The sequence below is a fragment of the Choristoneura fumiferana genome, chromosome Z (assembly GCF_025370935.1).
Source record: "Choristoneura fumiferana chromosome Z, NRCan_CFum_1, whole genome shotgun sequence".
Lineage (NCBI taxonomy): Eukaryota > Metazoa > Arthropoda > Insecta > Lepidoptera > Tortricidae > Choristoneura > Choristoneura fumiferana.
The window spans coordinates 35,203,202-35,229,841 of record NC_133472.1 but is presented as its reverse complement, the minus strand read 5'-3'; the positions used below and the strand labels follow the sequence as shown (position 1 = coordinate 35,229,841).

At 36.1% G+C, this 26,640-nt stretch overlaps 1 protein-coding gene across 1 annotated transcript; it reads left to right on the top strand.

The window, feature by feature from the left end:
• LOC141435777 (uncharacterized) lies at window positions 1-25,675 on the top strand. Its single transcript, XM_074098596.1, has 6 exons — window positions 1-345; window positions 7,754-7,903; window positions 8,213-9,466; window positions 10,706-10,871; window positions 12,739-12,937; window positions 13,893-25,675. Exons 1-6 carry the CDS (start codon window positions 217-219, stop codon window positions 14,008-14,010), a joined length of 2,016 nt encoding a protein of 671 aa, XP_073954697.1. The 5' UTR covers window positions 1-216; the 3' UTR covers window positions 14,011-25,675.
• The last annotated feature ends 965 nt before the right edge of the window (window positions 25,676-26,640 follow it).

Below are 26,640 nucleotides of genomic sequence, written 5' to 3'. Positions count from 1 at the left end.
GCGTCTGGCAATGAAATGAAAATGAATGAAATGAGCGAGCTCAAAGAATGAGCTTGAATGAGCTATAAGCTCGCTAGAGGCGAGGAGAGGATTTTTATTAATTTTGTGTTAATAAATATAATTATTAACAGTGTACATTGATGTTTTTTTATAATTTAGTGTATATATCGTCCAATTTATGTGTGGTAAAAGGTTTGAAGTGATATTGTTTGGGTGATGGAGTCGCCGCCTTCGTTTTCAACACATTCCGAGGCACCTCCGTTAAGTGAAGACAGCGGTCTACTCATCACGAGTGGTTCCTTCTCGAGCGACTCCGCTAGCGGCTGGCATCACGTTACATCCGAGGTCAGTTCCTTCTTTCGTAACACAGTACTGTACTTCCCTTGAAATTGTTCAAATTGTTACGTTTTTGTATGACTGCATTAAGATGTAAGATTATAATCATATGTTTTGCGTGTTTATCTTCAGCGATTTCGAATAATTGCGAGCAAAAATAATTTCCTAGTTTCGCCAATTAAGTCATGTACCTAATTATAAGTCTTCAATTACTATTAACAATTTAAAAAGGTTGCATGCATGTATATGTTTGATACTATATGTAAATCAGAATACTATGGATACAGTGGCAAAAAATTTGGCCCTCAAAGTATGCAGAAATAGGTAATTTGGTATGGAGGGGGCCAAATTTTGTGCCGCTGAATATATTTCCTACTAATAGGGATTTGTAGCAAGTCCGACATTAACTGTATGGTTTTATTGGTTTTACTATAATTTTTAAAAAATGTGCATAAAAAATTGTTTCTTATACCATGAGAGATATTATTTGTGCTTAAAGTAATAATTTAAAAACATTTAGCATGATATTGGAGTGAGTTAAGTAAATCCAATAAATATTAAGTTCATAAGCTCTTGCATGTGTAGATGAGTTGGTATATTTATCAGTTCATGCTAAAACAACCAAATGAATCTGAGCAAAATTTATATCTACAATTTGAACTCTGGAGATATGGTATGATCCCATCAATTGCAAAGTCCACAGTCATAAAATCCACTTCAGTGTTCTTCATGCATTGTAACAGGCAACAATTAAGTATTTTTGGCCAATTTCCATGTGAATTTAGTGATATGCTACAATTCAGCTGGCCAATGAATCAAGCAAGCAAATATGCGAGAAGTCTAGTTCTTCTTACTCTTTCTTCTCTAATATCTTATTACTCTAATACTTAGGGCCTATTTAACTGCTATTCCTGATGTATATTGAGTAACAGACATCTGTATTACCATCTTAATTCAAAACTAACTGCCTTTAAGTGTTTAACTGCTCTGCCTCGATATAGAAACAGAAATAATTTTATAGTACCAGATCCAATTATAGTCAAAAGCATTTATTACAGCATATAGGAGATAACGGCCAAGAAATAAGGCTTTTTAGGATGCTTTTACGCCAGAGATATGAGAGGATGTGTTGCGAGAAATGTGTTTCTTGTGAACTAATAGATAAGATTCATACCTATCCTTGCTCCGCTCAGTTGTTTCCACTAGTGCTGTGCTGTTTGTGTGTGTGCTTAAGTTTACTGAATAAACGTGCAAATTCTATTGGTATTGGTTTTGCTATAACCATAGGCCCCACTTTTCCATTGAGCACATTAACAATAAAGTGTTCTTGTTAATATGCCGTCATTTCTGTCAAATCAGTGTCGTCTATTGTCATGTTTTTTATAGCATTTTAAACATCAGCGGCTCGTGGCATTGAGGTAGCATTTGACGTTTCTGAAAGACTAGTGATTGTATTAAGAGAGTGTGGTAGGCCCCCTGTGCATGGTATTTTGATTACTTTTTGATACACATGTTTAACTTTTAATTGCAGTCTCAGTAATGAAAGTGCCTTATCAATATTAATAATTTATTTTTCTTGGGATCATAGTTCTAACCTAACCTAATTTACTGGTAGCGATTTATTTTTGATGGGGTTGCAGTCGCAGTTCTAAGTAGTTTTATAACCTAACCTACTTTTTTGGTAGCAATTAATTTTTGTTGGGATCGCAGTTCTAACCTAACCTAACATACTTTTCTGGTAGAGATGTTTTTTGAGGTTGTAGTTCTTCTGGTGTTTTATAATAATAATAATAATTGGCGCAGTCCTATGGTAATGAGCACGGAAGATCGCAAGAACGTATGGAAGAGCAAGGAGCAACACGGGCGGCTCTACAAGGCCCTAACAGGGCCTGATGTAGACCTTCTCACGTCGGTGACCTGGCTACGTTTCAGGGACCTTCTTATAAAACTACTATACAACCTAATCCTAAGAATAAAAAATATAGAAAGAGAATAATAATAATAATAATAGAAGAATAAAAAAATTAATAAAGAGTTATAATAATAATAGATTTATTGAATGATTATGGTATACACATTGGTGAAGTTGTTATAAGTTTGATAGTAAGTCACACATAATCTGCCCCAGTGGAGCATACAATAGCAGACACAGAACTAATACATGCATTAATTTCAATGTCAAATAAAATAAAAATTGCTTAGTCATGTTACTACATTAGGGTAATGATTTGAAGATAATGATTAGTTACAACTCACAATATTGTCATCAAAATTAAATTCAAAATACTCCCTTAAACTATAAAAACATTTTCATTACTTTTTTTAATGTTTGAAACTTAGCTCCGGACATCACTTTTATATGTTGGGGTAGGTGGTTGAAATTTTTTATGCTATTATAATACATTCCTTTGCGTACAATGACCATTTTCGATTCTGGCACGCTTAAATTTAACTTATATTTGTTTCTTACTGGTCTAGTGGTATCCTTAACTTGAAATTCCGCAGGGTTGCCCCATAAGAACCCCCAGAACATAACTCCGTAATTTAAAATTGAGTACACATATCCATAATATGCTGATAATGCTGTCTTAGTATCTGCAACTTTTACTAATATTTGCAAACCATTACAAAATCACCTCAACCTGCCACTAACCATCTCTATGTGCTGTTTCCAGTTAAGGAACAAATCAATAACAATTCCTAAAAATTTATATGAATTTACTTCTTCTATAGGTGTGCCTTTATAGTTTATACTAAGCTGGGCTGCTTTAGCTTGATAGGGTCTGAATTGAATATACTTGGTTTTTGACAAATTGCGGGGCTACTACGAAATTCGAAAATCAAAGTTCGTGTCGTTCCGTCCCTCTGATACTTCTACTATTTAATACGAGAGTGAAAGGGACAGTACGATACGAACTTTGATTTTTGAACTTCGGAGTAGGCCCTCTGATACTTAGATTCAAAGAAGCCAACCACTACAATATTTCCTAGTGTGGTGTTTATGGACGTCTCATATTCAGCGTGGCTTAATCCCTTGCCTAATATAAGAACAGAAGCGTCATCTGGAAAGAGAGCGCTTATGTGTGGATTAACTTCGGAGAACTCATTAATGTAAATTAGAACGAATAACGGACCTAATATGCTTCCCTGCGTTACACCCAGCTTATTCTCTAAGAATGGAGACGTCTTCGTCTGGAAACAATTACAGCGCTTGTTATAAAATATTACTTGCGTTGCCTGCAAACGTTTTAATATATTATATGTCTCCATATGTCTGAGTGCAACCCCTCTTATACCAATATTTTCAAGTAACCTAAGTAGGATTGAGTAGTCCACACAGTCAATCAGTGTGGGGCAAATCAACTAATTTCGTCAATCAACTGATCAATCATGACTAATGTAATCGTGATTGATTTAATCATGATTGAACTAATCATGACTAACGCCACAAATCATTAGTCATTCAATCGTTAGTTTTAATCACGACCATGCATGTGATGTGATTGATGCTTCTAACGGAATGTTAATGTTTGTGTTTCGTTCGTCGTACTTCTGTTCGAGTTATCGAGACATCTTGGTGTTCCTGCCCTGAACTCCTCAATAGTTAATAGTATCGACTTGAAATTTGGTACAGATATGTAGTTTAGATGACAATGCAAGTACAGTCAACAAAAAGTACATTCGGCAAAAAAGCTTGTTTAACAAAAACTTATTACAAGCATTATATTTATTTGCAGTGTAATGTAACTATGTTTGCTCGGGTGGAATCTTTCAACTCAAATTTGAAATTTTGCACGCATGTATAAATCCGATGAAAATGCATTATTATTATAACATGGAGTTGATCTGATGATAAAGCTAGCGGGTGACCATAGGAACACTGTGATAAACGATACGACCGCATCGAGTTTGGACTCGTTTGATTTGTCTTGACGAGTACTTTGGTAACCAGGGGCATAAAGTACCTACAGGCAGCAAAAAAACTTACTGAACTGTTTACGGAACCCTGCATGTACGAGTCCGACTCGCACTTGACCAATTTGTTTTGTCCATACTCACTCAGTGACGGACGACATTTTGACGATATTCAATAACGGTAATCATAAACGATCAATCATGATTACTTTACTAAGATTGAAACTAATCAATCATCAATCACCATAACATGACTAAACTAACAAATCATTAGTCATTTCATGATTGACGTATCTAACATTAGTCATCAATCATTAGTCAAACTAAATTTTGCCCAACACTCGACATGTATTGTATAATAAGAGCGCACACGCAGGGGATTTCATGTCCAATGCATTCCAAACACCTTTCATTATTTTTAATAATGCATATAGGTAACGTTGACAGATACTTCCGGAAACCGCATTGTGCATTATCCAGGATACTGTTGTTATTAAGAAAAGACATTAGTCTAGAATAAATTACTTTAAAAAAAAATTGTGAAATTTGGGATTAGGGCAATAGGGCTATGGTTACCGATTTCTGTTTTTTCGCCTTTTTTGTACACAGAAACTATAATTGCTTTTTTTAGATCATCTGGGAATGTACCATTTTCAAGCATCAAGTTGATGATATGTACTAGTGGTTTTATTATGTAATGTGCACTACGCTTTATCACTTGTATAGTTATTATATTATAATAATACGTCGAAGAAATAAACAGCGATATTTAGTTGTTCTGTCTCATGAATAGTTGATGAAATATATTTTTAAGCAAATAATAATCCTTGTACCTACTGTTGTTCTAATAATTGTTTTAATATGTACAGTATAGCGATCAAAAGTATTTTGGCAAATAAAAATCTTTTTTAATTTTTATTAATACAGTAATTATTTTAAAATAATTTATAAATACGTAAACTGAGCCTATGCTTCTTGCTTTTCCACTTGTCATTACCATTACTATAAAAAAACCACGTACCTACGTTAAATGAAAAACTTTTTTTTTAACTATTCAGTTCAGACCGTTCAAATATATTTTGACATTTACAATCACTGGCCTTGCCGAGCTGGTGATTTGTTAAAATGAACTATTTGCTTAATACTTGGTTGCAAAGCCTCTAATCTTCGTTACAGCGGCACATCGAGCTGGCATACAGTCTACTAACTTTTGTATATCCGTTCATAAGGTCTGTTCGCCTACTCTGACTTAAGTGCTCGAAAAAAAAGCCTCCTAGCTAGAGGAATTTCTGCACCTTACTCTGCGATCCTGCTCTTCCCACAAGTGTTCAATGGGATTTAGATCTGAATTTTGACTGGGCTATTCAAAAAATCTTTATTTTTTTTCACTTTAACAACGCCTGGATATGTTTGGGGTCATTATCGTGCTGAATTTTCTTTAGTATAAGGTATCATGATGTGTATTGAGTATATTTTCGTATACAAATCGATCCATTATCCCGTAAATTCTAACGAGGGGGCCGACTCCGTGGCGAGAAAATCGTTCCCAAACCATCATATTGCCACCACCATGCTTGACGTGGGTAGGGTACTTGGTATCTTACATCGTGTCGTTATGTGTGGACGTCCCACGTACTTGATGCCATCCGATGGCATTAAATTAAACTGACTCTCGTCGCTCCATACATTTTTTGACCAATCAGTACTGGTCCACGACTTGTGTGTGACAAATTGCGAACGCTAATCTCGCCGTCTTATTCTTTCCCGAAGTATCCGGCTTTTTAGACGGGAGTCGGCCATATAATCCTCACTCTCTCAGGCGTCGTTTAACAGTGGAAACATGAATATATTTGTTGAAATTTTTATTTTTATAATAATAATAATAATAATTTTATTCGATGTATGTGGGACATGGGTTACATTTGCAGATTATAATACATGAAAATAGAGTATCACCAGACCCTACCTTTTCAGGTGTACATACATTTTAGCTGGGACATTATTAACAATTTTAAAATCATTACAATTTATCCAACTATTCACACGACTAGGTTTCAAATTATCATAGCTAATACAATACCATAACGTAAAATTATATGTCAACTTTCATCATTGAGAAATCATTCATACTATAGTAACATTTTCTAGCAAGCCATATCTTAATAGATTGTTTAAAATTTTTTTTTTTTTTATTTGTCTTTGATCGCCTCTGCAGATTTTCGCGGATCTTCTGTGGAAAGTTTTTTGATTACACGATCAGTTGTTAAAGTCATTTTCGATGACGACCACTTTTAGGCTTGTTAAGGACATTCTATCGAGCCTCAAACAATTTATTTCAAACGCTAATAAGCTGTCGGGCGGGATACTCCAAAAGTTCGTGAAACTTCAGCTTGCGACTTGCCCTTTTTGAGCGCAGCCGCAACAACCTGTTTTATATCGTTTGAATATTCTTTGTATTTCGGCATGTTACAAGTAGTCTACTGATATTTATACATGAAATATTTGTGACATGCATGCTTATTCTTAGTAAAAAATTAAAAGAATATACTTGTCAAAATGATTTTGAACTGTAAAATTTTGGGGCTAGTGTTTATATTATTAAAAGAAATTGAACTTTTTGCCTAGTTTGAAGATGTCTTAAGCCATTCATTATTTTAGGAACAAATACGTAGGCATAACTAATATGATTAACATAATATCGAAACTTTTGTTGGAGTCAAAATACTTTTGTTCGCTACTGTAGGTATTGTTTAGTCGATGAAGTGAAATTACTAGTATTAAATATACTATGAATTCTTTTCGATATAATGAAGTTCGATAAATAGTTTGTCGACATTTCAAGGGGCACCCCGAAATTTATTATGAAAAGGTCCCCCCCACCCTGGTATGTGATTCAATTTCCTCAACTGTATGAGTATGGTTGTAAAAAAATATCCGTATTTACCTTCAAAATATAATGTTAAATGTGTTATAACAAGAATGCTTACATAATATTGTTACATTGTTAGTTATTTATTGTTGTGCTTGCGAATATATGCAAAAATATTACAGACAGTTAGTAAAGATTTTGAAAATAAGATAGAAATAGCTAATTTTTGTGTTGATGTATGATGTGTTTGTAATATCTTGCCTACAATGAATACCTACATAAAATAAAATACATGAAAAATCAAGATTATAATGAGTGGGTGCGAAAACATGTTTGTTTTGAAGACAAAGATGTAGAGTACAGAATTATAAATTTTAACACCTTATAATGTACCTACTATCAAACCAACTAAATCTTGACCCACTGTGGAACCTTTTCATAGAAAAAGACATAGTGACAATGTATTGCTTGACAAGAGAGTTCAGTATGACACTTACTGTGAAAACATTCTACACTACAATGGGTCAGAAATCAAATGGTTCAGAAGTCAACTGTACATAATGTATATATGAATTATACTTATTCCTTCAGTCAACAAGATATACAAATAACATTAATTCTTTTTTTTTTTAGCTCCAAGAAAGCGACTTTGATGAAAAGTCTCTGTCACTATGCGAGTCAACCGAGACATCCGAGCGCATGTGTGGTGATTTTTTTAACACTGTCAAAAAAGGCCCCGGAAAAGGCTTGATAACTACTATTGAGCCTCCTCTAGAATTTCAGGTATTTCTGGTGCACAGTTATTTATTTTTTATTTTCACAGATTGTGATAATTTTTGTGAATATGTAGATAATAAAATACGTAATAGGTATCTATGTACTACCTTTAAACGAGCAATACTTGTAATTTATTTATTATGGTGATCTCAGAAACAATTTTAATGATTTCGTTGAGATTTTCTGTAGGTTTTCGGGGGCGAAAACTCGATCTACATATCTCGGTGAAACGCGGGATTTCTAATTTTAGCTCGAGCGAAGCTCAGTCGCCCAGGTACTGTATTGATTAACGTTTAATATTTTCTTAATTTACAGGATGATCCTGTCTCGGTTAATATAATCGAATGTACGGCAGTGTTCGTGCCTCCGTCCGTCGTAATTAACAATGACTCTGTAAATAACTCAAAAACATCGAGTCTTGATATTCCGATGACTACGAGACACGTGTCTCCTCTCTACGCAAGAAAATTAAAGCCAGAGTCACTGTACGAGCGTCGGCAGTGTTTGAACCACAGGTTCGCGAGTCCTCGGCTACTGCACCTGAGCCCGTGCCGCGGCAACCGCCCGTCCTCTAGAAACTCCCTCACTTCACGTCTCTCCAGCAGTCACAATTCCCTCATCACTCAGTTCCAAGACGACTCCAGTTTCATAACGCAAGCCATCTCCCACGACACGCTATCAGCTAAGACATCCGACATAACTGACATGTACAATGTACCCTTCGACAGCGATATCTACGCCGTCCCCATCGACATGGTGCGTCCTAGTCATAGCAATGTGAGAAGTAAATGCAAGAAACCTCCTAGAACAAATAAGAAACGCGGCAAAAGCACTCTACAAAACACCGCCACTAACTACGTTCAAACCGATAATAATCATAAGCCAAAGGAAACAACAACTAGACATAAAGATTCCAAAAATAAAAGGCACAGCTTGCCAAGTTCGTCGTGTAAGAAAAATATATCCGATTCAGAGACAGATTCACTACACTTGACGTTGCGTGAAATGAGGAAATATTTGCATACCTTGTACTCTAGCTCTAGCGATTCAGAGTGCAGGAATACTTTAAACAAGAAGAACAATATAATAATTCCGAACGTCCAGATACACGTGCGGCCAACGAAAGACGCCAAGATTAACGCGTCCAAGGAAAACGAAGTTTGCGTTGCGGTCGAGGCGAATAATAATCACAAGAAGCCTAATAAAAATTCTTTTGGCATAAATGTGAAGTATAAGAAGCATAAAGAGGTTCCTAAAGACGTTATAGAAATAGATAAGAGTGATAAGAGTGTTAAGAAAGTGGGTAATCAGAAGAAGATGTCGCCAGTGAGGATTTTGTCGTTGAATTTGAAGCAGAGTTTTTGTAATTTATTTCGTTGGCGGAGGACGGGTGTGGAGAGAGAGTCGGGAGGCGAAGTGGAGCGAGTGGAGGGCCGGGAGTCGCCGCCGGCGGCTGTGCGGCGGGCGTTGCCGCCGCTGCCGCCGGCGCCGGCGCCGCACTCGTCGCGTCGCGTCAACGACGACGATGCTGTCATGGACTTCGCAACCTCCATTCAGAGGGTTAAAGATGTAAGTGATTTTCGTTTTTTTAATCTGGAAAGGCCTACTGCTGACTGTAGGTGCCCCCAAAACGCTTCTTTAATAAAATAACATTCTATATCTACATGGGCGCCGGTAGGATTATTTTGAGATGGATGCTGATGGGGGATGATCTGGCATCTGCATATAGGAAGGTGCATTTATAGGTTTCATTCTGTATCTTAGTTTTGTTCTATGTATTTTCTTTTACGCCGTGGGGGTGCAAAGTGTGCAAACCCCCTTCCCGGTGCCCATTTATATCTACCGACGTTCAAGTCCCCCACCTATTTTTTTGGGTGGCCGACCTACACTAAAAATGTAAAGGTTGCTATTCCTACATATAAGCCGGGCTGGGCGGTAATATCGAATACATGCTTGTAAAGAAGTCGCTCGGCTTTGTCGCACGTGTAGGTACAGTAGGCCGGATAGGCTGAACAGGTGCAGTAATAGCTTGGGGTCGGCTTTGCTGATCAAAAACTACTGCCCAGTGCCCAACTGGTAGTGCGTAAGGATAAAGTTAACTAAAAATAACAATCAAGCATTTTCATTGGAAAAACTTCATGGCCCTCAAACGATTATTAGACATTGGATGCGCAAGTCGCTACAACCTTGATCAAACTAGATTGATACTGTCTTTCAAAATTTTCTATAGGATAATGACGAAAAAAAAACGCCGTTTATTCGCTCGGTAGTGTCAGTATTGTACATAATCAACATTATGTGAATTTGTGTGATACCTACCTTCTTCCATTGCACCGTCTCATATTTCGTATTGTATTGTAAACTCTTTATTGTAACATAAAAACGGGAGCGCCAAAGTTCGCATACTCTTCGCTAGTCATACCGTAATTTTTGTCCGAATCATCGTTTGTCATAGTTTTTTTCCCACTGAAACCTTAAATTTTTCTGAAAATTTTAAATAATCGTCCTATAGAAAACTATAGGTTAGGTTAAATTTGTTTTATAACAATTCTGGACAATCATTGGATTCAGAGAAGAAATAGTTATAACAAACGATCATTCTGACAAACATTACCTACATTCGGACTTTCAATAAGTATGCGAGCCGATATGGACCCCATAAAAACACATGAAATTAACACTTATCCCTTTAAGGGATCTCTTCCAGTATTATTTCCAGTAGTATTTTCTTACCTTTTTCGATTTCTTATCAACCCTTACGTTTAATTGTACAAGCTCTAAGTTTTATCAGATTTCTAATTGTTTTAGTATGGCTGGTACTGGGGTCCTATATCAGTAGAGGCTGCTGAGAAGATCCTGTCCAATGAACCTGATGGGTCGTTTATAGTACGCGACAGCAGCGACGATCATTACATATTTACTTTAACGTTTAAGCTAAATGGACTGAGACACGTAAGGATTGAACATGATCAGGGTAAGTATGGATGTAAATTATTATTTCATATCTGCAAGACTACGACTAAGAACTTGATAAACAATGAATTATTTATTATATTTCTTGCCTTTATGACCTACATTCAATTAAGAAGTATTAAATAAAAAGAGAAACACATACGAAATTACGTATTACTGTATACAGTATAGTACCCATTGAGCTTTTATATACTTTCAGTTAAAATATATGTCCATAAGAACTGAATTGAAACTAATTTTAATTAAAAGCCGATTCTTTTTAAGAAGTCTTTTTCGGAATTCTCTTCAAATCTGATTATGATGATGATATATGTATGTATGATTCATAAAATTAGTTGAACATGGAAGTACGTGTTAGTTAGGAGTGATTGGTTATTGTTCATATTATCATATGTTCATATTCAATTGACAAACAAATAAGGAATGCCAGACTGTATACTATGGGCATTATGCTATTGCATCCACGAGTTCCTTTCTTACATATTTCCCTTTTCATTGTTAAATAACTCGAGCCCACTGCTCGATAAACATTTATTGTCTGGGTGTCCTATGTTATATTATAAAAATCGGTCAAGTGCGAGTGCGAGCTACTCGCGCATGAAGGGTTCCGCACATCCGTAAAATGTTTTAAAAACAAATAGTTCAGTAATATTTTTTTGTAAATAATTCTAATACAAGCTTTTTTGCTGGCGGTACTTTTTGCCCCTGGTTACCAAAGTAGGTAGTCGTCAAGACGAATCAAATGAGACCAAAATCGATGCGGTCGTGTCGTTTTATTATACATGCATGCAAAGTTCCAGCTCAATCGGTTGAAGCAATCCACTTCAAATTTAAGTTGAAATATTAATTCCACCCAAACAAACATAACTAGTTACATTACATTACAAGTCAATAAAAACATATCTATCACCAAAATGTAAGCACTAGGTGCAAGTATTTTGAATAAAGAACAATTTTAAATTCTCATCCTCTTTGGCTGTCGCCCTGTCGAAGGCTGAATAGCGCTTTAGACTCTTGCCATGCGCCGAGAAAAAAAAAGTGGCTGAACGCGGTAATTCGGCCGACGGCGCGTACTTATTATGGATTAGTGAATAAATCTTAACCTGACGAATTTGACCTTGTAAATAAATAGTTTTACTTAGTATGAATTATAACGAACATTTTTTAGGAAGTGTGTGTAGTGTGTGTCGGAGGTTGGTGGATCATAAATTGTTATTTAGTCTAAATGCTGCACAAAAAAATAAAGACAATTATTATATTATATTATGGAGGCCTGTGCCCAGCAGTGGGACATATATAGGCTGAGATGATGATGATGATGATTATATTATCGAAGGTTTTATAAAATAGCACTAATAAAATTGCAAATTAATAAGTAGTTAAACATTAAAAACAACATAGGGTCACTCGCGTTGCCCGCGCCGCCGAATGAAACACGTTTCTTGTATAACGACCCCCTTTAATTTTTAACTTTATTTTATTTTTCGTATTTGTTGTAGCGGTCACTGTAATATATAATCTGTGAAAATTTCAAGTACCTAGCTATTACGGCTCAAGAGATAGAGCCCTGTGACAGACGGACGGACGGACAGAAAGACAGACAGCGGAGTATCAGTAATAGGGTTCCATTGTCAATCTTTGGGTACGGAACCCTAAAAAAAGGATTCTTTAGGTTACAGCTCATTAGAGCCACCCGGCACCCGACCAGCACCGCCTCGACTTTCGGCGTCCACTCATTGTCCCACCTGTCCAGGCGCAGACGGCGCGTTGACAATGAGTGGACCTCACCTCGCGCTTTCCACGAATTTCCGAGTAGGGGGATGAAGGGAAAGGAAGGAAAGGAATTTGATTGAAACTTGCATTTTCAGGTAATTTCTGCTTCGGCGGTTGTACAATGTTCAAGGCTCAGACAATAGTGGAGTTCATAGAGAATGCGGTGGAAACGTCAAGGAGCGGCAGATACCTGTTCTTCTTAAATTTGAGGCCGGTCCTGGGGCCAGTGAGAGTGCAACTCTTGTACCCAGTATCCAGGTTCAAGCGCGTACAGAGCTTGCAACACATGTGCAGGTAATATCTACAGGCTGTGTAATAAAATTACTACTAGAATGTTAATGGCGCTCGGTTTTCTTCGTTTTCCTGAAGATTCGCATGAGAATGAATAAGAAAACCGATCTTTTGTTTGATTTCTGAACGACATTAGCAAACGTGTTTAAAGTGTAATCATTACTAATCTTGTGTCGTTGTGTGTATCCATTGTATTAGTTTTTGTACGAATTTCACTCGTGTGAACATGTACTTAACGCACTCTCACGAATAATCCCGAGATTCTAAGTACTAAAACCGACGACGTTCGAAATTCACCGCCCGTGCGACATACAATGTTTTTCATCACATTTGCGAGTAAAATTTTATATTTCTAAAAGAAAAAATATAATTGTTCCAAATATTGGCGATACCTTAGGCTGCGCTCTTGGCAGCGTCGCCCTCCCCCTCCCTCAGCATGTGCCTGAGCCGCGTGTGCATGTGGTCCTGCTGCTACGCCATGCGCAGCACCATCAGTACGGGCAATTTACTCATTTACCGACCTTGGGCTTCATGACAAGACAATTTGTACGCACAATGACTCATTTACCGACCACGGGTTTCATGACAAGCACATTAAGGTCGAGGGTTTTATTTGGGGGGTTGCAACCAAGGTAGCCTGCATGTTACGACACTGTTTACGAGCAAGTGTGATGAAAAATATTTTGCGGGTAGCCACATTTTAGCAATACGACGTGTATTCTACCCTGCCAACACAAAAGGACTAATTCTTCAATAAAAGATAGCCTATGTTTTTTCCCAAGGTCTATTCTATCTGTACCAAATTTCATCAAAATCGATTCAGCGGTTTAGGCGTGAAAGCTAAGTTTTTTTTTATTTGACTCTTTGTTTGTACTATTTTTTAATGACCTCAATCATAGACAATAATTTATTCTAATGTGTCATTGAATATTAATCAACATGTAATATGTAATTTCAGGTTTGTGATATTAAAATACGTACGGCGGGACCTGATAAGCAACCTGCCTCTGCCGAGGCGCCTCCTGGATTATTTGAACGCAACACATTACTATTCGGAGCTACTTGCTGAAATATAGGCTGATGTTGGTAATATTAAGCTCGCTGTATCATGGTTAGAATGACAAGTGTCAATGTCAGTGATGACGTCTAGAGCCGCGGTAGTTACGCATGTTTGATCTATCTCTAAACATCGTGTGCATATTTAATGTAAAACAATCCATAATTTAGGTACTGAAATTTTTGCACTGGTGGTTTCCAAACTTCTCTATACTATCGTCTACATATCTATCTATTTTCCTAATTTGATAAAGAGGTTAAGTGTGTGTGCTTGTTTTTTGTTATATAAGAAAGAGTCAGCAGGGCTACTATGAAACTCGAAACTCGAAGTTCGTGTCTTGCGGTCCCTCTGACACTTATACTGCTTAATACGAGAGCGAGAGGGACGGTACGATACGAACTTCGAGTTTCGAGTTTCGTAGTAGCCCTGCTAGTTCCGTACCTACCATTTTACGGCTCCTACTATTTTAAAACCGAAAATGGCTCGGAAGGGGAAACCCTCGTCTCAAACATCCAAACCGATTTCTTTAGTAATAGAAAACTACGTTTTCCCTGAGTAACTTAGGCTTTTGGTTGCTGTTGCTTGCACCCTTCCCACTGAATCTATCAAAAAATATTCTAAGTAAGAGAGGAATACCATTCGATATTCGGATATCACAAGATTTTTAACAAATTGTCTGCCATAAAACATAGCATTTGTGATAAATACGTAACTAACAATTGAAAAATCTAAGATTAAAAAAAATCTAGATGGTGTCGTGACTTGACATTAATCGCTCTAATCATGATTTAGCGAGATACTTAGTTGCAGTTGTAGCTAAATACCTAATTCACTAAGTAGACGCGCCATCGACATTGATAGATAAAGATAACCGACAAACAAGAAAGTAATGTGATTATTGACTTTCTAGGTTTAAGGTTTTTGTAGTGGCGCCCACGTAAATATATTTTGTCTATCCATGTCGAGGTGCGTGTACCACATGGTAAAGCCCGCCACACACGACAACGACATATCGCAGTGATTCCTGTTTGCACAGTTAAATCGATCTTCAGTTGTGCACAAATCACGGTGCAACGATGCACTTTCCGAGCATGTCCCATAAAACATCCGCACGCTATAATAAAACTGCGCAATATCAAATAGAAAATGTAACTGCCATCGATCAAGTGTGCAATCGAAATAGTCTGCAACGATTTGCCATACACACATTCGGTAAATCTGCGCAGACGAACTGAGCAGATAAATTGCTGCGATGGATCGTTGTCGTGTGTACCGGGCGTAAGCATACGTCAGAATTCCATATGAAATGTCACAAAAACCAGTAACCCATTCGATAAAAATATTTAGCCGTTTTGCATTCCATTTATTCAGCTTTCGATTTTAATATTAATTTATTATTCAATAATTAGACAATATCATTAAATGTACTCTCTTTAAGTACCTGATAATATTTCTATCATTAGTCGTATTTGTTTAATCGACATATTTACCGTGGTAAATTTTCGTATTCGTACTTTTAGTACAGTTTGTTACGTTGATCCTGAGTGTGAACAGAATTGTCGTACCCCTCTTGCCCATGTTGTTGCTGCCTAGACTAGACAATACTACGTCCATAATGAAATGAACGCTTAACTTTACGGGTGTCTCACCGATGGACCTTGCGTCATCATATCGACGACATGCATCCGTTTACGTCTTCTCTAATGACCTCTCTTCATGGTCTGTATTCGGCATGCGCATATGCGAGATTGGTGTACATTTAACATACGGGAAATACTATCTCATTATGGGCGGGCATCTGAGTTAAAGATAAATTTCGCTTATATTTTGTAGCGATTTCGAATACAGACTCGCCGAATACCCTTTCATAATTGCTTTGACGATGTACCACGAGACTGACACTGACGACCTGTTTCACTACTGTCCCATCTAACACAGATCATTTATAAAGTGGTTTTGGTCGTAATAAAATAGGTAAATAATGTTAGTCAATTCTGTTCAAAGCTATTTTGAGAAGTAGCAAAGCAGGCCCTCAGGGATTCATGCATAATAATTATAGCAATACTTTTGTGGTGGTACAAAGTCAGTACATATTACTATACAGAGTAGATATATCTTGTTTATATTTTGTGTGCCCATGTACCTATTACAATATTATACCATAGATGTAATTTAGACACCAAATATCCGTGGGGGCCTGGGCAACGATCTTGTTTCAGCAATAATAATAATAATTAATGTTAAGTTTTGTAATAAATTGAGTGACACAAGATATACTATGTATTTATTGTTAACTGTAATGATGTTTCTGAAAAATGTACCAATTTAAAAGGTTTCTACTGTCGTTGCTCAATAAAGTTGGTCAAATTCATAAAATGATACATTTTTTAGCGAAATAATGTTATTTATTTTCCCCTGTGTGGGCATTAAGTGTTATAAATGGTTGTACCTTGTTTTGCCTAACAACTTTTTGCCAATTTTCGGTTTGCCTAATATTACTGAACATTATTCTCATTTTACCTAATTTTAATTTTTGCGAGTAATTTTTACTTTAAATGCCCTCATTTTGATTTTTTATAAACTTATTTCGTATATTGTTTGACGACATAATTATATTTCGTCTAACATAAGTTCGGTTCTGGCGCTTCGCCGGCTGCTACCGCGGCCGCTCGCCACGCTCGCTCGGCTCGCGCGCTGTTGTGGTCGCAGTTCTAACCTAACCTAACCTACTTTACTGGTCGCAGTTCTAATCTTAGTAAAAACGTTATTCGGCTATGTGATGATTACTTAAAATAAGAATCGACAAAGTGAGTTTTAAATTTATAAAATAATATTCGACAAAACAAGAGTTATGAAAATGATCATTTAGGTAAAATGAAAATTCGACAAAATAATAATTATGAATAATGCAATTATACAAATTTACTTTAGACAAACAATTCACTATACTAAAAGTTTTTAGAGAAACTGAACTTGGGCAAAAAAATAGACCAGACAAGGGAATACCGTTATGAATATGTATTAGAATGACCACATTCAGTTGGCGCGCCGCTTATATGATTTATGTACCTACTAGCTTTTGCCCGCGGCTTCGCCCGCGTGGAATTCGGTTATCGCGCGCTGTTCCCTCGGGAACTGTGCATTTTTCCGGGATAAAAAGTAGCTTTTGTCACTCTCTGGCCCATAAACTATCTCTATGCCAAAAATCACGTCGATCCGACGGTCCGTTTCGAAGTGAAAGACGGACAAACATACAAACACACACTTTCGCATTTATAATATTAATATCAGATGTATCTGAATCGACGCGTCAACTGCGGGTGGGGTACTTTATTTGAGTTAATTAATTGATTAGCCAAATTATTGTATTGTGACCTGTCTACCGTATGAATGAAGTAAAACTTGTTTTACGAATGTTCACTGATTCACACTGAGGCTTTTTTATTTTCTTATTCTTTCACGTTGAGACGGTCGGCGCCAATACGAGTATTGTTACAGTCGAACCAGATCGCAGATGAATCATTTACCAATTATAAATATCACAAAGTGAGCTGATAGTTGTTAATCTATTTATTTGGCGGTGTTTTACATTGGAGCAGGTTTTAAATGTTACATCTTTGCAATCAACAGCAGAAGTTGATCCGCTGATGAAGAACTCAAAAGGAAAACATTGACACTACTTTACTTGCCTCTGCTATTAAGAGCGTTTATACCTGCTGAGCTGGCAACGTTGCATTTTTGTTAGTTTTTCTCGATTATTCCATAAAGATTTAATGAAAATTAAAAATGTGGTCTGATAGAACTCTTCTTAATATATAAGTTAATGTGTCTACTCCAATAATTATTCGTGATAGACTTTTATTTTCTTTTAAAACCGTTAATAAACATTTGTTCGTTTTTAAAGAATATAAAAGTCTATCACGAATAATTATTGGAGTAGACACATTAACTTATATTAAGAAGAGTTTGAAGACCACATTTTTAATTTTCATTCAATTTTTATGGAATAATCGAGAAAAACTAACAAAAATGCAACGTTGCCAGATCAGCAGGTATAAACGCTCTTAATCAAGAAGAGTTTGTGTTATACCTTTTTGAAATCTTCGTTCTTACGAGTATTGCTTCTTACTGCTAAATTGTTATGAAGTTTGGCCTGCACTGAGCTAGTGAGCTCACTAGTTGGTTTGTTTTCTCATACAAATAAAATATGTCCAGAAACTGTGATTTGATGCCATATCAAGTGCAATAATGAAGGTCTAAATAATGTAAGATAACTTTTAATTTTATTTATCAAGTTACAGTTTCTGAGCAGTGTTCACAGTATGGGTGTATGAGAAAAATATTGTAACTGAATTTACCTGCCGGGTCGAAAAGGAAGCTTTATGTATAGAAATACAAATTATTTAGGAAATATAAATTATCGCCACTCGGGTTTCGGAACGTTCTCTCCGTTTCCAAAAGCATCCGTTCCCGTCACTACCATTTCCAAATAAATCAGTTTATATCCCAAATAAGTGTTTCCCAAAATGTGGTTCTCCCAAAAGATACGTTTGGCTTGATTTGATATCCGTTTCCTAAAAAGACCTAATCCCGAAATGATCGTTCCCATCACTACCTTTTATTAAATAATCCGTTTCTCGCAATGTGCTTCTCTCAAAAGATATGCTTGTGATGATCCGTTTCCCAAAACACCCGTTGTTAATACGTAATGTGAAAACTCTTTACAATACGGAAAATGAGAAACTGATCTTATGGCATACGGACACTACGAGAAAAAGGTCTTTTGGGAATACAGGTATAATGAGAAACAGATCTTTTGGCATACGGATGCTACGAGAAACGGGTATTTTGGTATGCGGAGCGGACGCTATTAGAAACAGGCCTTTTGGCATACGGTCGATTTAGGAAACTTTTATTTTGGAACGGGTGTTTTGGCAAAGAGTATTTTGGGAATAAGATGGAATGGAACGTTCCGAAACCGCCTCTCGGCACTTTTGGTTCATCTATTACGACAATCTACGCGCCGACTGTCAGTGTAAGAAGAATTCATGAACCTGATGAGATGATTTTCATATTTCAACACCGCTTTTAAAAGAGCTCGTATCTTGTAATTGATATATAAGCAGGTAAACTTTACCCGGTCCGGAGGCCGTATTGCCTAACACGCTGACGTTAGCGATCGCATTCTCCATCTCTTTCTACCCTCGTCTTATGCCATGTGACAAAATGAAGTGGCGAAAATGTTTGTGTTGCCAGTTTTGTTAGGCAATAAGGCCTCAGTTTATTTACAATATCGATGTTAGACACAAGTTTCTTTTTTCAAGTAATATAGATCTTATTTATATCCTTTGTAGTTATTTTGATTATGGTTATTAAGTTTTTACAGAGTTCCCAATGATGTTTATCCACTCACATGCGTGGTTATAGTACTTATTATGATTGTTTTTTATAATGGTTTGTGGTTTGTGCGCCATGTCGATGTACCTACATCGAAATGGAATGTGTAAATTTATTTGCACGCTTTGTATACTGATGAGAGGGTAAATGCCATTTTAATTTTATTGCGAAAAGTGGTTCCTTTTTCAAGTTTCTTTTAAATTAAATAAATAGTTTAGAATCACTGGGAAACGTTTCATATAATATAACATAGATTAATTTAAAATAAGGAGAATCTCAAAATTGAACATTCTGAACTGTTTATATCGGGTGGTCCTTTTAACAAACTTAAGGTCGTACCCGACAAACAGTACGACATTAGTTCAGCGACTTTCAAAAATGATTAAGTACGATATATGTTTTAATTATTTGCTCTTGTTGAAGGGCCCATCCAGTAGATCCATTAGCTGATGGTAAAGATTAAAAAGGCAACATTACGCATAGACTTTTCAGTATCCCAAGTTTTTTCGTTGATTTATATAACATTTCAAGCATTGGTATATTCTTTGGATCTAAAATGAGAACCGACACTTTCTGAGGTTACTGACTTTTATCTCGATAATTATCTTACAGTTTACAAAGTAAAGCAGAGAAAGCTTACATAAGAGAATAGCATCGCATGTAACTTAACGTGTAATCCACACAATAGCCTGTATCATGTAAAGGTTTACTTTCGTTTACTTGGTTCTACAAAGATTTATGTATGTCGAATTCGCTGAAATATGTTTTTCTAATTGGACATAGATTGTGTGTATGACTTCTGTAAATGGTCAAGAAATACAGGGAGTTTTTAATGTTTAACAGTGGACACCCCTTTCGGCGTTGGTTTTTCATGCATTGTACTGTATTGTAACGGTTGGCTAAATGATAATAATTAGTTTATGACCTAATTAAGACTATACCTAGTGCCATCCACGAAGACGCGTGATTTTGTCAAAATTAGAATAAGAACAGACATTGTAATAAGAACCACGGCACGCGTCATCGTGAATGACTCTACCTACAACTAGTGTTTCCTTCACCAAAGACGATATAGATTTACTGTTACGAGCGTGACTTGTTTTTCTTTACGTGCATTGTTCTATGATATGATATAGCTACGAAGAAGCGTACGACTGATAATAACGTCCGCAAGGTTTTCCCGGGCCTTTATTGAACAGCATCTACACGATACAGTCGAGTTATACCTATGACAGCTGCTAGTAGAAGACCTAGGTTTTATCGTGGCCGAAAAAAAAAACTTTCTTACGAAAAACCCTAGACAAAAGGCCTGCTAGGGTATACAAACAGCTAAACACTGCTGCACCCTTATTCATATGCAAACTTTTACATATGAAGTATGTACTGTACACATGTAGTATGACAGGATAGTAGAAGATCAGTTTAAGAACGACCGTCACCAACTGGTTAATGGATGAAACGTATTTTATATTAAATTTAATATGTCAATAAATATATTGCATATGGATTCCGGTTGTCGAATTTTAAAAAGAGAAATATTGCTGCGAGTGAATATGTGCCACTGAGAGTTCGCAACAACCATCCCATGCGATAGAAGAGGATACCTACAGCAAAGCAGCTTTTTGTAGTCCGTCCATTTAAAAAATGAGTCGCACATATTCACTCGCAGCAATATTTCACTTTATAAAATTCGACAACCGGAATTCAAGACATATTTTTCGCAAACAACCCTGTACCACCGTGTTCGTAATGAAATAATCTTTATTTTCATTTAACTTTCATCCATTAACCAGACCGGTGCAAGTTACTAGTATCGATTTACCTGTTTATACCTGCCTACCCGAGTTGTGGCGGGAAAAAAATAGGCAACCTAACGTTTGCATATTCTATGGACTTCAACAAACCGTTATTTTTTTTTAATTATTAATTAATCATATCCTCGACTGAAATTTTTTAGACGACCCATATACAATATATTTATTGACATATTAAATTTAATATAAAATACGTTTCATCCATTAACCAGTTCGGTGAAGGTCGTTCTTAAACGGATCTTGGACTATGAAAGGTGATTGGTAAGGGTACGTATTATAATGTATAAGTTTAAAATACATATCGGTTGAAATACATAAAGTTGAAATACCGAAAATTGAAAAATATAATGGTTAAAATATATACTAATCAAAATTCATAAAGCACGTTTTTCATACTGGTCGAAATACATACAATTAAAATGACTAAGTTCACAATGTATATGTTCAGAATATATACAATCAGAATATATAATAGTTGAAAGAAATAACAATTAAAATTCCTAAAGTACGTTTTTCATAATGGTCAAAATACATACTATAATGCCTAGGTTTATCATCATCTCCAGTCTATTTACGTTGTATTTACATGTTAAATTTTGAAAAATTAAGGACTGTAAGACAATGTCGACGGAGGAGCTCCTATTTAGCGTAGTTAAGGCGCTTCGCGCCTGGGCTAAACTAACCTAACCTATAAGAAACCGACTGATCGGTAGCCGTATTGTCTAGCAAGACCTTGGATTTTAAACTAAAGTCTGATCATTATTTGAATAGAAACTTTAGGTGCGACGACAAGCGTAGCGAGGAGGAGCGTGTTAGGTTCAACTATGACCAAAACAAGCAAGAGCCGAGCGAGCGAAGCGAGCGTGCCGCGGCAGCGGCCGGCGAGTGCCAGAATTGTAATATATGCATTTTTCTTAGTGAAAATTCAGTGTCTAGTATGTATTTCAACCATTATAGAAAACATACTGTATAGATTTTGAACGTATACATTATGAAAATATGATTTTTGTGCCATATGACTAAGAACCATTATGCATTGTAAGTATTGTAACCATTATATATTTTGACCACTATGCATTTCAAGCTTATGCGTTTAGAACTTATGTTAAATAACTATATATATTTTGATGCATTATATTTTATAATTTTCGGTATTTCAACTGTATGTATTTCAACCGATATGTATTTTAAATTTATACATTATAATACGTACCCGATTGGTAATTCGACCTCTTTGAGGGAGGTTATACAACAGCTGATTTGCAATAACTTGTATCCACTCAATTAGGAGTTTTGTGATTCTATTTTTTGAGCATTCCTTTTTTAGTTAAACGAAATGTAAAGAAATGAACATTACGATACAGATTTCTGTACCGAATGGTATCGTAATGACCATTACGATACAGCCGTGGACCGTGTTCATGATAGAATCCAATGTTGTAATGCTGGTCATTATCTATGGGTGCAGATAAAATAATTTACGTGTTGTTTAATATCCTTTTATTTCTAAGGTTTAGGATTTTTTTGACGCGATTCTTTATTTAAAGAAATTATTTGTTCATCAACTATCACAAGAATTCTTTTTGCAGTTAAAAATGATGTTTTATTTCGCAATCACCTACTAATTTTATGTCAAAAAACCGGCCAAGAGCGTGTCGTACACGCCCAGGATAGGGTTCCGTAGCCATTACAAAAAAATCAAATAATATTTTTCTAAGGATTTCGTATTGTGTACTGAATCTTCCAAGTTTAGGTATATTTTATACCTTAGGCTGCTATTTACTCTTAAACTATTAATTATTCTCAAGCAATCTTAGCCGCTATAATTTTCCTTGTAATTGTTTTTTTAAATATTTACTACCATTCTGAATTTTGAATTTTTCAAATTTTTCCACCCAACAGTAGATTTTAAAGGGGAGGACGCTCGATTTCAATGAAAATTTGCACTTTAAAGTTGAATATTTCGCAAACAGATCACTGAATAGAAAAATTGTCTTAGCAACCCCCCAATGGTTTTAAAAACCCCCACTTTACGTGTATGGGAGGTACCATAAATTTTTTTTTACTTTTTTTGTACCACTGTCGGCGTGACTGATATGTATATTCATGTCAAATTACAGCTTTCTAGTACTAACGGTCTCTGAGCTTACCCGCGGATAGACAGACAGATAGACGGACAGACATGGCGAAACTATAAGGGTTCCTAGTTGACTACGGAACCCTAAAAAGGTTTTTTTAAACAAACCTTTTAATAGGTAACTCTAACTCAACTTAGACTAGTTAATTTGATCAAATTATTGCAGAACAGTGCTCCAGCAAAGCCTCCTTCAATAGGTTGAATTACCAGTCACCCTGTATACCTAAACGTGTCTGACAAAGGCAAATGCGAAAGTGACAGATAAAGACAAAGGAATGCTAAATTAACATAACTTAAGCCAGAGTTTATATGAATAACGAGATAAAAGTTATAAGCAACATTTTTTCCTCGATACCATTAGGGTCAGTTAAGTCGCGCGTGTTATATATACAGATATAATATATATATATATATATATATATATATATATATATATATATATATATATACATATATATATACACAAGTGTTTACCCGCGGCTTCACACACGTAGATCATTATGCCCAGCAGCTGAATTGAAATTCCGGTTTTTTTTTTAAATTCCCTTGGGAATTCCCGAAAATTAAATCGTTGTTGCCCAGCGGTTATTAGTTCGAGATTTTATCCCTATCCCGTGGGAACATCGGGATAAAAGTATCCTATGTTTTATTCCAGGTTATAAATTAACTTTTTGTTAAAGTTCATCCAAATCCGTTCAGCCGTTTCAGCGTGAAGAAGTAACAAACATACTCAACTCACTCACTCACTCACAAACTTTCACATTTATAATATTAGTAGGATATATACATATAGTTTACATTTCAAATATAAAATTGTCTGTAGTTATAGATAGATAGGTAAATAGATGTGTACCTATATATAACACGCGCGTCGCGATGTGAAGTGATCTTATGCATACGTACCTAAAAGGTGAAATAGGGTTTCGCTCGCGCTGTCTGGCGATGAAGGTGCGGTCACAATTGGTAGTTGCTCGACGCTCGTTTCCAGCTATAAATCTGGTCACGTATCCCTATTTTAAATTTCCCGCGACACGGAAATGAAAATTATGGGCGGCGGTGATCACTTAACATCAGGTGACCCGCCTGCTTGTTTGCCAGCTGTTTGATAAAAAAAAAGTCAGGTCTCCACTTTCACGACCCGTAGAACACCCACGCAAAGACACTGGGTTCGTCCTATTCATAAACCGGACACGGTACGCCTTCGTTAATAGTCATCTTGCTTACAGACAAATTATAAATAGGTTAGGCAGAGATTTAGTTTGTAAAAAATTGCCCTCAAAAATTGAAAAAAGTTGTGATTTAATAAATACGTCCGTCTAATTTTTCTTTTCCACTGTTCTAAGCTGGAGATCCATTGGGGAATGGATGAAAATTTTAGAAACGCTTGAAACTTTTTTTATCGATAGGAATAACCTTCCTAATTAACAGAAAAAATATCAGATTTTTAAGTAGCATTAATTAATTTTAAAAAATGAAAGAGTTTTCTTTACCGTCAAATTACGATAGTCCGGTTGGTTACGGGTTCTTCCATAGCCCTGAACAAAAAGTTTTAAAAAAGAAGATATGTCTTCGAAACTTCTTTGAAAGGTCTTATTGAAAGGTGAGATCAAGGTGAGATGGTTGACTCGTTCGTTTTTACAGGTGACACTCTTTCCGGTCCGGATAATACCAACATGGAAATACCAATCCTGTTTTTCATGTACACGCCCATAGAAACTGACACGAGCTTCTATGGGTGTGTACTTGAAAAACAGGCTCGGTATTATCCGGGCCGGTAAAGAGTGTCACCTGTAAAAACGAACGAGTTAAAGACACATAAATTCTTTTTTAAAGTTTTTTGTTCTGGGCTATGGAACAACATGTAACCGACCGGACTATCGTCATTAGTCAGTAAAGAAAACTCTTTCATTTTTTAAAATTAATTGATGCTACTTAAAAATCAGATATTTTTTTCTGTTAATTAGTAAGATTATTCCTATCGATAAAAAAAGTTTCAAGCCTTTCTAAAATTTTCATCCATTCCCAATTCTATCCTTACATGAAAAATAATTTCATTAGCAATTTTGTATGAAGTTTGGAAGGAGGAGTTGCCAAGGGTCATATCGTCAACTGTATCGCTTGGACGTATGCAATAGAGGCCTAGTCTGATATTTGCTTGCTTCCCGAGCTGCTTGAATGCCTTAAACCGCCACAGTGACGCTTAGAACGTAAGATAATAAGTTAATAATAACATAACATATCACCACGTAATAAGTAAAATGTGAATTTATCTGACTTGCACTATAAATACGAACTGTAATCATAATACTGTGTACTTTATTATATGGATTTACTAATACCTTTGTTTGATTTTCCTGCTCCATCTGAAGCCACGTTTTCTAACGCACTCGCAATGAGGGCTATCGCGTATGAATTCGCCGCTAGAGGCGCTAGTGTAGCGGATTTATTAGAATAATTTTGTGAATATTTTGCATTACCTGAAATTAATTATGGCGTTAATATATCAATTTGTATGGAAACACGAACAGCGCCTCTAGCGGAACGTTTGCGATGTTCATGTTTCCATACAAATTGAGATTTTAACGCGAACGCGATCGAGACGTATTTTCTAACCGAAAACTTACACAAGGGGCTGTTTCACCATCCATTGATTAGTGTTAACTGGCGGTTAGGTATGATGCCGTCTCTATTTGTTTTGTTAGAATAGACGGAGACGGCATCACATTTAACCGTCGGTTAACGCTAATCAATGGATGGTGAAACACCCCCTAAGGGTACAGATAGAAATGGTGATCGGCATTACGACCGTGTACGCGTTAGAGTCTTAACGGTTAGACAAAAAGCCTACCAACAATAGAAATGGTCTATCACAGCCTATACTCCATTTATTTTAACATTTGAAACTTAACGGTAAAATTTGCACAAGTTTTTAAATAAAACAACGAAAATATTTAAAGTTGTATTAATTTCTATATACTAAAAACAGTAAATACCGCTAATAAATGTAAGTACCTGTAGGTATTTTTAGTCCATTTGTGTTCGAAATACCGAGAAACATGTGTTACAATTTCACCGTTAATTCAAACCTTAAATTAAATGGAGCATAGTACCTAAGCTATAATTGTACAAGTTAATATTGAACATTTGCCGCATATATATTGGTAGGTACCTAACCTACAGAAAATTACCCTGCGTGTGGCCCGACTCACACTTTGCTTTAAGCTCAATGACCGTTAGTCCTAGAAAGCTGTAGTTTGGCATGAATATACATATCAGCTTCATATCAGTCACGCAGACAGTG

Bases quoted from the DNA above. Each gene is read 5' to 3' on its own strand.
- LOC141435777 (XM_074098596.1), top strand. From the start codon at position 217: ATGGAGTCGCCGCCTTCGTTTTCAACACATTCCGAGGCACCTCCGTTA. The intron at 346-7,753 runs GTCAGTTCCTTC...TTTTTTTTTTAG, and splicing joins GGCATCACGTTACATCCGAG to CTCCAAGAAAGCGACTTTGA. The intron at 10,872-12,738 runs GTAAGTATGGAT...TTGCATTTTCAG, and splicing joins AAGGATTGAACATGATCAGG to GTAATTTCTGCTTCGGCGGT.